General features: G+C 41.7%; 1 protein-coding gene across 2 annotated transcripts in view; it reads right to left on the bottom strand.

Annotated features, from left to right (window-relative positions):
* The window catches only part of LOC143943377 (receptor-interacting serine/threonine-protein kinase 3-like), a 152,582-nt gene extending 138,957 nt beyond the window's left edge, over window positions 1-13,625 (bottom strand). Inside the window, exons 1-2 of one of the 2 annotated variants that reach the window (XM_077465105.1) lie at window positions 13,392-13,625; window positions 5,496-5,820 (exon numbers count right to left, since the gene is read on the bottom strand). In XM_077465105.1, the coding sequence (XP_077321231.1) occupies window positions 5,496-5,820; window positions 13,392-13,525 (459 nt within the window). In that variant the 5' untranslated portion in view covers window positions 13,526-13,625. The remainder of the gene's footprint in view (window positions 1-5,495; window positions 5,821-13,391) is intronic. The other variant, XM_077465106.1, reaches the window with a different exon arrangement.
* Between the last annotated feature and the right edge of the window lie 313 nt (window positions 13,626-13,938).

Raw genomic sequence — 13,938 nt, 5'->3', positions numbered from 1 at the left:
GTGAAAACAGACCATAATAGGATGGTGCATGAACTCGTCCAGTCCTTCATTACTCCAGGCCAGCTGTTCTTACTTCAGTGCCTAGGTTCTCAGGTTTCCCATGGCTTGGCCTTCAACCCTACACCCTTCTTCTCGGTGCCCCGAACCGAACCTATTAGGAATTTGTCTTCCCCACAAGGGTCAATCAATTTCCTTCTTTTCCGCATGTGTAATGATAATTACTGTTACTGTTTCTGTAACTTTTTGAGTTTATGTCTCTTTTCATATAGGTTTTGTTCCCCTTGCGGTCAATGTTGCCTGTTTGTATACTAATAATTGTACCGTTGGTCTTTCCGCAATGCTGGCAATTCTACCTGTTCTTGTATGTATACTACCCTGTTTATTAAAATAAAATATTTTGGGAAAAAAAAAAAAAAAGATTTACTTTGAGCTGACATTTTGTTTCATTAGATCTTTAAAGAATTACCGAATCATGTTTAATTCATTCGAATTCATTCATTATATTTATTTCTTTCGTATTCGTTGTTATTCATTCTTTTTTTATTCGGACATTCGGATGCATCCGAATGTCCGAAAGATGCAAAATTCGGCCGAATTTCGATTCATCATGAAACGAATTGCACAAGCCTAATAATAGCTTCTATCCATTGCAAGACTTGGAGGGTCCATTTACTGATTATAATCGTGCAGGAGATAAGGGTGCATTTAATCTGCCCAAACACTCTATGCCTGTGAACCCTGTAGGGTCTGCTAGTCCTGGCCCATCTAATCCACATTGGGGTTTTCACAAACCAGGCCAGGGCACCAAAAGGCCTATAGACCAAAGAGAGGATTTAGAGGTAGAAGGAAATTACGAGCAAAAAAGAAAAAGACCATAACAGGGGAGGGGATATTTAACTTGAGTACAGCTGTTTTAATTGACTCTGAAAAACTTGTGTTGAGTAAGGGTCTAAAATGTGTGCCTCCTAGGGGTTTGAATAAATTTCAAACCTACATGGATGTACACAAGTTTATACGGAAAGTCAGCATTAAACGCCATATGGTTTCTAATCCCATCTCCAGGGATTATACTCTCTCTGATGCCTTTCAACATTCTGGGCTTTCTAATGCCTCCCTTTTCAATCCACCGGGGTTTTGGCCCCCTCCTTGAAAGTCTTTAGAGATTTGGTAGAGATATGATTGATGTTCTGAATTTGTTATGTGAAAATAAGGGTTTAGTCATCAGGCCAGCAGATAAAGGGGGAGGGATCATTATTCTGGATAAAAAGGATTACCTCACGGAAATAAATAGGATAATAGGAGACTTGCCAATGCCAATAATAGAGGCATTGTCCTGAATTATGAGGCTAGCCAGGTCGAGATCAGCTTCTTGGATCTAAGAATTGGGGTCAGTAAAGATCGGTTTACCACTGCCACGCATCTTAAAGGGACTGACCGCAATTCCTACATCCCTATTGAGAGTTGTCATCATGAGGCCTGGCTAAAGTCGGTACCTAAGAGCCAATTTGTACGTTTAAAGCAGAATTGCTCCGACCCTAGTGATTTTTTCCTTCAGGCTGAAATGTTGACCCAGTGTTTTTTAGAAAAGGGATACTCAGAGGTATCTCTGAGGACTACTTTAGATGAGGTAACATCTATGAATCGCAATTATCTCTTTAAAGAAAGACCCCGAGAGATGATGATAAAATGGTTGCCCCCTTTATCACTACATATTCAATCCAGCATAGGAACATGGGACAACTCATTAAAAAACATTGGCATGTTCTTACTAATGACCATGTTCTTAATACAGTTCTTCCCAACAAACCTCAGATGATATATAGGGGGCCCGTCATTAAGGGGGAGATTAGCCCCTAATATTTTGGATCCACCTTCTATAAAAGGGTTTTTTGAAAATTGAACTGGGTTTTACCAGTGTAGGAAATGTAGGATATGTTCTTTTAGTGGATGTCCACATAGGAGAACCCACAAACTCCGATCAACCAGTACCATGGTTGAATTCGAAATTAGACCGTTCATCACGTGTCCCACTGAGCGGGTTGTTTACCTGCTCCAATGCCCTTGTGGGCTACAGTATGTGGGCAGGACTAAACGCCCCCTCAGGGTTCGGTTGAAGGAACACGTGACGAACATTCTAAGTGGATTCCCTAAGTGTCCAGTATCTAGGCACTATTTGGAGGCCCATGATAGGGATCCTTCTAAAACCATTTTCTTGGGAATTGATAAATATGTCCCGCCATGGAGGGGTGGTTCTGTGGTTCGTGGCATTTCCAGATTGGAAATGGCATGGATACATAGAATAAAATGTTACAGTCCCTTTGGGCTCAATGTTGACATTGATTTGAATGCATTTATAAATAATTCTTGATTTGGATTATTTTTGTATACTTGTAGTGAGACCTCAATGGCAACCTTAGAGGGTCCTTTATTATAATCATTCATATCATTATTTTCCTCATTTCCTTTTTCATATTAAATTTTACTTTTATATATTTTCATTTTCATCTTTATATTAATTTTTAATTTTTATTTTATTTATTATTTTTATATTTATTTTTATTTTCATTTTTAATGTTTATCTTTATTTATTTTGTTTTTATGTTTATTTTTTAATTTTTTTATATTTATTATTTTGCATATTTTTAATTTTAATTTTATTTTATTATTATTATTTTTTATTTTTAAGTTAATTTTGATTTATTTTCATTTTTTTTTTTATTTATTCATTTTCTATTGATTTTAATTTCAATGTTATACTTATTTTCACTTTTTCTATATTTTTCAATTTAAAAATTGTTTAGAATTGCGTTCATCATGATCTATCATTGAGCCTCTCATTCTGGCTCTATATCTATGGGTCTTTTGAATTGGCTCTTTATGCACACTCATGGAGCTAATTTTTTCTTCCCCACTAGGTGGCGATATGACTTTTATCTGCACTATTACTTTCCTTTGATCTATAATGATAAAGTCATAATTTACTTTGGAATATTAAATATCATAAATAATAATTAGAAGTCATGGATTAATCAATTTCCAATTCTAATCTTATTGCTCCTGTCCACAGATGTTTTATTATTTAGATGTATTTTTTAGAATGTCAGTATACATTGATGTTATGGGCTTCCGCCATTGAGGACTCACAACGAGGCGTGATTATCCCTATATTTAAATGGCGATGAGTCAGTGTGTTGCTCGTTCCCCAGACTACACCATCTCTAGGTGAAACGTATGTAGGGAGGTTGATGCGCTGACGTCATTGCGACCGTATCCGAACGGGTGTATGCTGCCGGCCGGCGAACAGAGTTTTTTATCTGCTTTATTTTATAGTACTTATGTAAGTGCAACTTTTATTATTTATTAAACAAATAGTTTTCGGATTCACACTATTGCCAGTCTTTCTTTCATTTCCATGAATTTGTGACGGAGGTGCGCTCCGGTCGGTTGTTGCCTTCTTTTGTCCATCATTCACGTTTGTACAAGGAACGGTGATGACAGCGATGTGAATCTGAAAGTCTCTCCCACTGCATGAATATTATCTAGGTGGTCTGTGGAAGCACTATTAGAAAGTTGATGGTTGGATACATACAGGCTTTAATTAAGCTTGCCTCTGGTAAGCGTGCAATTCATGTGGTTGTGGATCACGTGTTGGTGGTGTCTGTTTAACTACAGTTTCTATTCACAATTCTTGGATCTTATTGGACTTTATTTTCTATTATCAATAGTGGACTGTTTTATGACTTTATATTTATAGTGGTGTATATATATCACATATATATATATTAGTAAGCGCAGCTTTTTTCTAATCTCTAAGATCAAAGAGAGTTGCCAGCCAGTAATGATCCCTCTCCTTGATCCGAAGAATACGAGGATCCTTCTGCAGGCTTTGCAGGATCAGGGAGGCCATGCAGCATAGGTTAGCTGAGGCATTCGGTCCAGAGTCCTCTGGGTCACTAAGGACGACATGATCTGCAGCCACCTCCTACCAGCCACATACAAGTCCATGGGTATCTTGGTACTGTAAATCCTCCTCCTCTTCCTCCTCATCCTCCTCCTCCTCCATACACACGGCGAAACAAATGTTGTCAGAAATTCTGAACATCAACAACATGGTGACGTACGACGAGCCAAGAAAATTGAAGTTCAATAGCCAGTGCGGCTCTTCTGCTTGATTCCGAGCATTCTGGAAATTTTGTGCGTTGGAATCGTGTACACACACGATCGGAATTTCCGACAACGGATTTTGTTGTCTGAAAATTTGAGATCCAGATCTCAAATTTTGTCGGAAATTCAGATGGAAAATGTCCGATGGAGCCTACACACGGTCGGAATTTCCGACAGCAAGCTCCCATCAAATATTTGTTGACAGAAATTCTGACCGTATGTACACGACATTACTCTCTTCGTACTTTCCCAGTGACCCATTCGAATCCAGCACATTCACCGAGGTTGTGCAGGGACTTATTATGGGAAATCAATATGGGCTCTCTACTCCCTATGGCTAAAGTGACCCCAGAGAAAAGGAACTTTGCGCCTGTTCTGGACAAGTGTGTACTGTAAAGCAGCCCTCAAAATTTCAACTCATCTGCTCACATTTGGCGAGTGAAATTATGGGAGTGCGAGTATGGACAGGGCTGTGCTGTCCTGGGAATGTATAGCCACTTAGCCAGTGCCTCTCCCCCGTCGTTCACATGCTTGCAGTGGAGAGCATTTCAGGAGGAGCAGTCGCCTGCCCTGGCCCTCCCCTCTCCACCTCCCTCCTGGCGCTCGCCCCCGCCCCTCGCACAGGCTTGCAGAGATGAGCATTTCAGGTAGAGCAGTCAGCCACCCTGGCGCGCCCCTCTCCACATCCCTCCTACCGCTCGTCCCCGCCCCTCGCATAGGCTTGCAGAGAGGAGCATTTTAGAAGGAGGAGAATTGGAGCAAAATTGAACAAGATGCATGCTGGGAGGAAAGGAGGGGTTAATTGGAGGCATAGGTCTGAATCATACTTATGCCTCCAATTCCACCCCCCCCCCCCCCCCCAATCTATCATACCAATGCCTCAAAATCCAATGCATTGAAGCTGCTGGGGCAACTGGTGGCGAGTAACTCTTAAGGCCTGGCTAGTAGCTCAGGTCTTGAAATTTTGAGCCCTGCTGTAAAGAATACATTGGAAACATCTGAGATATGCAACTGTATGCATTTGTATACTGCAGAGTTTGGAGAGGCAATCCTGACTGCATACTTATGTGAACTTCAAACTGTACATAAAGGCAGAACCTTTTTTCTAAGTTTTGGATAGAACATGCGCGGAGTTAAGCCTTTTGTCAAGTTCATATTTCTGCTTTTGTTCTTGTTGGGAAGATTGTTCTGTCTATTGCTACTGAGACAGAAAGGGAGAGAAAATACAAAGTTTGGGGTTGTTACCAGGAAGGGAGATGAAGGTGAAACTTTCAATGGGGACACCTTACCATTACTCATGCTGTATCATTAAGCTGTCATAGGCCACTTACCTTAACATCTAAATGCTTATTTAAAAGGACATTGCTGGGTTTTAGATCCCGATGGATTATTGGAGGATCAAGACTGTGAAGGTAGTTCATTCCAAGGACCACTTGATGAAGAATCTGAGTCCTCAAAGCCCATGGGACATCTGGGATATTGTCAAAGAGAGTGCGTAAATTATAGGGCATATACTCCATGACCAGTCCATGCTCTAAGAGACTTCCTTCCTCTTTCTTATATACTCCAAGGAGACCAAGAACATAAGGGTTGCTCGCTTTCTGCATCACATCTCGTTCCTTCATTAGATCCTTCATCAGCTTTTCCAGGTTGGAACTGAAATTAAGAATCCCAAAGCTATTGTGAGCCTGTTACCCATGCAGTATTACTCTCTAAATAAAATAAGCAAGTCTGCCTGGATTGCTGGAGACAAAAGAAGCAGTACTAGCTTCAAAGCCAAGGCCACCTCTGCAACATCCTTAATATGAACTTGTCATCAAAGGAACCAACACGTCTTCTGGACATTAGACAGTGGCAGTTTCTAAAATAGGATAGGTGCCTTAGCTGTGCTGTTAGAAGCCTTCCTTGATCTAATATCTAATATTTCTGTATTAACAATACTAACCAGTATAAATGTGATGGATCTTAGAATTATAATTGAGTGAAAAATATTTATCTCTTCTATATTTGGAGAAGTAACAACAAATCGCTTTTTACAGTCTTTGTGAATAGCTATATAAAAGGTTTCATTAGCCTAAGCATTTCTTTGGAGAGCTTACATATGTTACTAATTAGGAGGCTTGGGCTAGTTCTCTTTCCTCCCCCCCCCCCCATCGCAAATAGAATAAGGTTTAACATTTCCTAAGATGCAGAGGTTTTAGTGTGTTTGATTTAAGAATATACGGTAAATTCTTTATACTGTAATATTTATTGATTAGAATATTAACAAGGGCTTTTCAATGAATACATACATATATTGATTTATGTAACATTATTTGATTTAGATGATAGATACAATTATATTATATAAGGTATATATAAGGTAGGGTTGTATAATAATAATGTATAATAATAAGGGTAATATGATAATAGGGTATATAATAGGGTTGCCTGATCTGATACCTATGCAGTCAGGGGTGTTTAATGTTTAAAATATAAATTAGACTCACAAAGAAAAAATTTGCAATTAGAAAATGAGAACTTCTGAGCAACCTATTCATCCTTGTCCAAACAATAGGTTGATTGAAATGCCTTATGCCTCAGAAGTCAAACAGATCAGTACACTGACTGGTAATGACTGTTCAATCAATATGACAAACAATGCTGTCTCGACAGTGATGGTTTACTTCCATTGCAAAAATCAGGATTAAATTAAGTTTTGACTCCTCCAACATGTAAGTATGTTGCTCTGATTTTATTGGATGAAAGTGGAAGACCATATGAACAAGGTCTATTGAATGGTAGCAAACTAAATGTTTAATAGATTTAGGAGCTGAACTCATTTTAACTAAACACAAAATTACCTGTGAATGCCAATTCTCCAAAATGCAACTTAAAGCGTAGCTCCACCCTAAAGTGGAAGTTCCGCTCATCTGAACCCCCCCCTCCGGTGCCACAATTGGCACCTTTCAGGGGGGAGGGGGGTGCAGATACCTGTATAATCCAGGTATCTGCACCCACTTTCGGGAATAGCTAGCTGCAGCTAGCCACAGATGCCCCGCCCCCCGTTGGGTTCTGGGAAACACACAGTTCCCAGGACACAGCGGGGACCAGTCTCATTGCGCTGTGTCACTCGCGCATGCGCAGTAGGGAACCAGGCAGTGAAGCCGCAACGCTTCACTTCCCGATTCCCTAACAGAGGATGGTGGCGGGGGCAGCCAAGAGACGAGCGAGTGCTCGTCATCTGCTGCCGACATGGCTGGACTCTGGGACAGGTAAGTGTCTATTAAAAGTCAGCAGCTACAGTATTTGTAGCTGCTGACTTTTAATATTTTTTGTTTAAGGTGCAGCTCCTCTTTAACTGGTTTTAGTAGAAAAGAAAATGGAGTTGCTACTAAAGTTTCTAATGTGACTTTTGAAGTTACATGTAAGAGGGGCTTGATTTGGCGCAATCCAGGGGGTTTGGGAGAGTGGAATGGGTGACAGGGATTGTTCCAGGTGGACCCATGCTTTGGTTTTGGGGTGTATGTTCCAGTCAATAATCCTAGTTAGATGGCAGGCTTGTTGGTATTTGCGTAGGTCCGGGAGACCAATGCCTACTTTGAGTTTAGGGATGGTAAGTCTGGCATAGCTTTTTCTAGGGCGTAGTTTGCCCCAGATAAATTCTGGGCATGATGTCCGGTATGTTGAAAAGAAAGCAGGCGGCAGTTTGATTGGGACCGTCTGTAGAAGATACTAAGCTAAGAGCTTAGCTGAAGATGTCAAACCAGGAGAAAAGCCCAGTGGACCATTTTTTTCAGATATTTTATTATGTTTTGTAGTAATGGAAGATGGTTAGTGGAATATAGATCCGTTAGGGATGATGATAGTTGAATGCCTAGGTATGTGATTGAGTGGTTATTCCACTTAAAACTGGAAGTTAGCTTGACATTGTGTACATATGTCGGGGGGTAGTGTGACATTGAAGGCATCAGACTCTGCAAAGTTGATTTCTAGGTTGGTTATATATTTTAAAATGTTGAAGTATTTCAGAAGGTTCAGGAGTGTTGTGAGAGGTTCTGTAAGGAAGAGGAAGATGTCGTCAGCGAAAGCTGCTATTTTGAAATTGCGACGGTTGATATCTATGCCTTTGATATCGGGGTTTGCTCTAAGGCGTCTTAGTAGTGGTTCAAGGGTGAGGACAAAGATTAGAGGGGAAAGGGGACAGCCTTGCTGGGTTCCATTGGAGATTGAAAAGGCATCCAATAGGTGGCCATTTACAGTGGGATTAGCATAGAGTGCAAGTATGAAGTGTAGCATACACGGGGGGAGGCCCAAGATTTGTAAGGCTTCTGTCATGTAGTCCCAGGCCACTCTATCAAATGCCTTCTTTGCATCAAGGGAGAGTAGCAACCCCTGTCTGCGGTTTGTTGTGAGCCAATGGTGAATGTTGATGGCTTTGAGCATATGTTCCTCGCTTCTCTGCCTGGGATGAAGCTGACCTGATCCAGATCAATCAGCTGGGGGAGCAGAGGGAGAAGTCAGTTTGCAAGCATTTTGGCATACCATTGGAGGTCAACTTTCAGAAATGAAATGGGTCTGTAGTTTGTGAATGTGGAGGGGTCTTTTCCAGGTTTTGGGATCACCGCTTTGTAGGCTGTGAGTAGGTCTCATGGGGGTTCAGTGGGTGAAGCAAAAGAGTTATAGGCTGAGACGAAGAAGGGGTTAATGAGGTCGGTGTATGTTTTATAGTAACCTACTTTTAATCCGTGGGGGCCTGGGCTCTTGTCCGTTTTAATTTGTTTTAGTGCGATGTCCGCTTCTTTACTAGTCAAGGGGTTATCTAGGTCCCGAGCTAAGGAGTCCAAGATCGGGGTGGGGCTATATTGTTTCAGAAAATCCCTAATTGCTTGTTTCCTTGATGTCGTGTCAGCAGGCGGGCCTGCGGGGGGTAGGTTGTACAGTTGCGAGTAGTAGGTGACAAATTGCTTGGCTATATCTGGGGTTGAGGTTAGTTTGTGACCCTTGGAAATCTGCCAGCGATAGTACGGTCGTAGCAGATTTTTTGGCTTGTAGGGCTCTCGCCAGGAGTTTTCCGAATTTGTTACTATATTCGTAGAAGACTCATTGGGATAGGATGTATTTGCATCTGATTTGTTTGCCTAATAGTTCTAGTAATTTGGTTCTAGCTTGTAAAAGGGCTTGTAAGGTGTCAAAGGCTTGAGAGCGTTTATGTGCGCTTTCCAGTCATTGGATTTGGGTGGTAAGTTCCAGAAAGTGTTTCTGTTTTTCTCGATTCCGTTTGGCTGCGGCTGCCATTAGGATGCCCCTTATCACACATTTGTGGGCTTCCCAGGTAATAAGAGGGAATGTGTCAGTGGGTTTGTTCTATTCAAAATATTGCTTAATGCAGAGTTCGACTTCCGCCATGACTGATGGATCTGTTAGTAAAGAGGGGTCTAATTTCCAGAATTATGGCTGAGGGCATGTTTCTGGGAATGCTATAGTCATGGAAATAGGGTGGTGGTCTGATAGAAACATATGGTCAATGGATGTGCGTTGGAGGATGGATAGGTCGTTTTGCGAGAGGAACAGGTAATCGATCCGTGAGTATTTATTGTGTAGTGCAGAGAAAAAGGTAAAATCTTTGCCGTTGGGGTTTAGGGTGTGCCAAGAATCATGGAGTAACAGAGTCTGGAGTTGGAATTTAATGGTTCGCAGAGCAGTGTAGGGTAGGGAGGATGTGCCTGTGGAGGTATCTTGGAGTGGGTTAAGAGGCAAGTTGTGATCTCTGCCTCGGATGAGGATGCCTTCTTGGAATGTGGTGAAAGTATTAGTGATGTCGTGGAAGAATGTTACCTGTTGAGAGTTCGAGGCATATATGTTTTAAGTGTAAGTATTGAGACACCCTTTGATTTGGATGCTTGGGTGGTTGCATGAAACGTAGGATAGTAGCGGTTCTGTATATTTGTCGTTGAGTCGGTGCGGAACTGCGTTTCCTGTATAAATATGTCCGCTTTGTTGCGTTGCATAGTGGGGAGGAGTTGGGAATGTTGTTTTGGTATATTAAGCAAGCACTGGTTGAATGCTGATACAGGCGATTTTAAAGGTGAGCTGGCCAAGCACGGTTTCTCAGACAAAGGCTTTGTCAGGTGAGTTGTGCTGGTTCCTAAAAGGATTCTTGTACCGACAGTACCCCCCCCCCCCCTTTCTTGAGGGGTTGCTCCTGCACCCCCAGGCTTACTTGGATAATGGAGATGGAACTTCTTCTTAAGTCGATCAGCATGAAGATTACGAATATATATATATATATATATATATATATACACACACACAACACCTGGGATGCATATATATCCTCTACACACTGTAACTGAAGATAACTGACTCACCTGCCTACTCTAACTCAAATTAAATGACACGGTTTTTCTCTCTCTCGTTCTCTAACCACCGCCACAACACACTACACAAGTCCACCAGGTAGGCGGCCTTATATAGTGTGGGGCGTGCACTAAACCCCTGAGACATAATTGGCCAAAGCCACCCTGGTTTTGGCCAATTATGGCTCTCTGTTTTTTCTGCGCTGTGATTGGCCAAAGCATGCGGGTCATAGTGCATGCTTGGCCAATCAGCAGCCAGCAATGCACTGCGATGCCGCAGTGAATTATGGGCCGTGACGCGCTACTCTAATTTGTTGTGTAATGCTCTAGGGCAGGGCTTGACAAATTTGCTTGGAACCTAGGAGCCAGCTAAAAAAAAAAATTATGAGCCAGGTTTTTTTTTTTTTTTTTAAACGACCAACACGTCCCCCCCCCCCCCCCCATCGTGCTCCGGTGCCCTTCACCACTTACCGTGGCTGTCGGTAACTGTGGAGGCGATCCAGACCTGTCCCTGGCCTGACATGGAGACTAGTGAGGGGAAGATGGCTCCCTGCCCATCTCCAAGTCATTGCAGGGCAGAAGCGACATCAAATCGTCACTTCTGCCCATAGCTCTTAAAAAGGGACATTTTATTTTAATTTTAATTTTTATTCTTTTCAAATGAAAATTGTTGTTTTTTTTTTGTTTTTTTTATGCATTTTAGTTTAAATAAGGATTTTTTGACCCCAGATCTTATATTTAAGAGAACCTGTCATGCTTTTTTTCTATTACAAGGGATGTTTACATAAAAAGTGACATAAAAAGTGGAATAAAAGTGACACAATTTTTTTTCTTAAAAGAACAGTGAAAAAATAAAAAATTAAAGTTAAAATAAATAAGAAAAAAATAAATAATTTTAAACGCTCCCCGTCCCACCAAGCTCGCATGCAGAAGCGAATGCATACTTGAGTAGCACCTGCATATGAAAGCGGTGTTCAAACCACACGTGAGGTATCACCGTGATCGGTAGAGCGAGAGCAATAATTCTAGCCCTAGTCCTCCTCTAACTCAAAACATGCAACCGGTAGAATTTTTTTAAACGTTGCCTATGGAGATTTTAAAGGGTAAAAGTTTGTTGCCATTCCACATGCGGACGCAATTTTGAAGCGTGACTTGTTGGATATCAAGTTACTTGTCATAACATTATCTTTCACAATATAAAAAAATTGGGCTAACTTTACTGTTTTATTTTTTAATTAAAAAAGTCTGCTGCGCAAATATGGTGTAACATAAAGTATTGCAACAACCGCCATTTTATTCTCTAGGGTGTTAGAATAAAAAATATATATAATGTTTGGGGGTTCTAAGTAAAGGGAAGGAGATGGGAAGGAAAACAGGCAGGGGAAGCTCCATTAGCATAGGTGGTTGTCTTGTCATGCCAACGGCCACCACAAGAGGGCGCCATATTCAAGAAGGAACCATAGGACTGCAGAAGGCAGCAAAGCCACAGCCTCAATTACCGGCGTGGCCCAACGCGATCGAGCCGGAGGGAGGAGGGGACGGGACGGGGGGGGGGGGCACGGAGATACCCCAACTATGCCGCCCCAGGCGCTAGGTTGCTAATTCTAGTCGCAAATGCGACCTGCCGCCCGGGGTTTGTCGAGGGTGTCTGCTTTCAGAAAATATATAATTTTTTTTTTTTAAATAATCTTCAGGCCTAAAATGATTTTTTAAACGTGTGCAAAATATGCAAAAATGCCTCTGACAGTGAAAAAGGTTAATAAAAGTAATAATAATATTAGTAATAACAACAACAACGTATGGTTAATTATTATACAGGATTTATATAGCACCAGCAGTTTGTGCAGCACTTTGCAAAATAAAGGAAGACAGTACAGTTATTATACAAGTAAAGAGAATTAAGAGGAGCCTGCTCATGAGACCTTTCAATCTAAAAGGAAAGGGAAGTGATACAAAAAGTATTAAATGTATGGGTAAGTTAAAGTATAACTAAGACTGCTTTCACACTGGGGCGGCAGGTCCCTTAGTGGTATAGCACTGCTAGTTTTATCAGCACTTTAGCACTGCTTAAGCAACGCTTTTCAGCTGCTAGCGGGGTGCTTTTGCCCCTGCTATCGGTTGAAGAAGGGTTTAAAAGTACCCGGGTTGCTGCGTTTCCAAAGCACTTTCCAGGCGCGTTGGAAATGCTGCCCATTCATTCCAATAGGAAGGGGCGGTGTATGAGCAGTGTATACAGCGTTCCCAAACCGCCCCAAAGATGCTGCTTGTAGGACTTTTTTTCCTGTACCACCAGCGCACCGCCCCAGTGTGAAAACACTCGGGCTTTCAAACTGGGGAGGCATGAGAGGTCGTTTTGAGGCTCTTTACAGGTGCTATTTTTAGTGCTAAAACACCTGAAAACTGCCTCCGTATGAAAGTAGCCTAAAGATAAAGTGGAGGGGACCAGAACCTATCAGTTTTTTTATCTCTGTCTGTGCCCCCATTAGAGAGATTCACCCCCTCCATTTGTCCTGTTTACCATTATCATTGAAAGTGAAAGTGAGAGAAAAAACATTTTGGGTTGTCACCAGAACAGTAATAGAGGGGCAATCTTTCAATCGGGACACGAGTTCTGGTGACAACCAGGGTTTCCCCTTTTCCTCTCAATTCCTGTTTTGGCTATGAGACAGGAAATGAAGGGAAATCTCCCCAATGGGACATGGATGACATGGGTATAACCCTTCCTTACTCTCCCAAAAAAAAAAAAAGTTTTGCCTTTAGTTCTACTTCTATTGGAGAAAGTAAAAGTTCAGTTTTTAGGTGGAGGTGGGATAGGCTTCCCTGAAGAGAAGAGTTTTTGGGGATCATCTATCAAAGGGTGTTTCAGAAGTATCTCATGTTAGTACATACCCACAGCCATCTTTCACCACTTTGAGCGCTACCTTCATGCTCAGCTTCCGGCTCTCTCCTCTATAGACATTCCCAAATCCTCCATTTCCCACCAGCGTCAACCTCTCCAGATCTCCGGGTGGGAGAAGCTGCATGTTGGAGCTCTGCAGATAACACAATTACTGAGCTGTTACAGGTGTGGAAGGCTTTATGATTGCTCGGGGGGTGGAGATCAGAGCCCATAGAGGACATCACACTGTGTGCATAGGATTACACTGCAGACAAGGAGTTTCTGCTCTTGTTTCACTTATGGTAATTTAATTATTCAAAGTCTATCACTTTCCTAAGGGCAGATATGCGATGACTGTGCTTCGTTGTTATTTGTGTGCGTGTAAGATGGCAGTACAAGATATTAATAACCAGAGGGCTAGCTCATGGGGCAGGTGTTACTTTTCTCCAGATTTTCCCAATTAACTAGTTGGGTGCCAAGCAGTGGCGACTCTAGGAACAATATACATACAATATACACAATATACGTAATAATATCACATAAGATACCACAGTCAAA

This window comes from Lithobates pipiens, unplaced genomic scaffold (assembly GCF_037356315.1).
Source record: "Lithobates pipiens isolate NorthernLeopardFrog02 unplaced genomic scaffold, aLitPip1_a1.2 Scaffold_30, whole genome shotgun sequence".
In the NCBI taxonomy this organism is placed as follows: Eukaryota; Metazoa; Chordata; class Amphibia; order Anura; family Ranidae; genus Lithobates; species Lithobates pipiens.
Note: the sequence above shows the minus strand (reverse complement) of the source record. Positions and strands in the feature narration are given on the sequence as shown.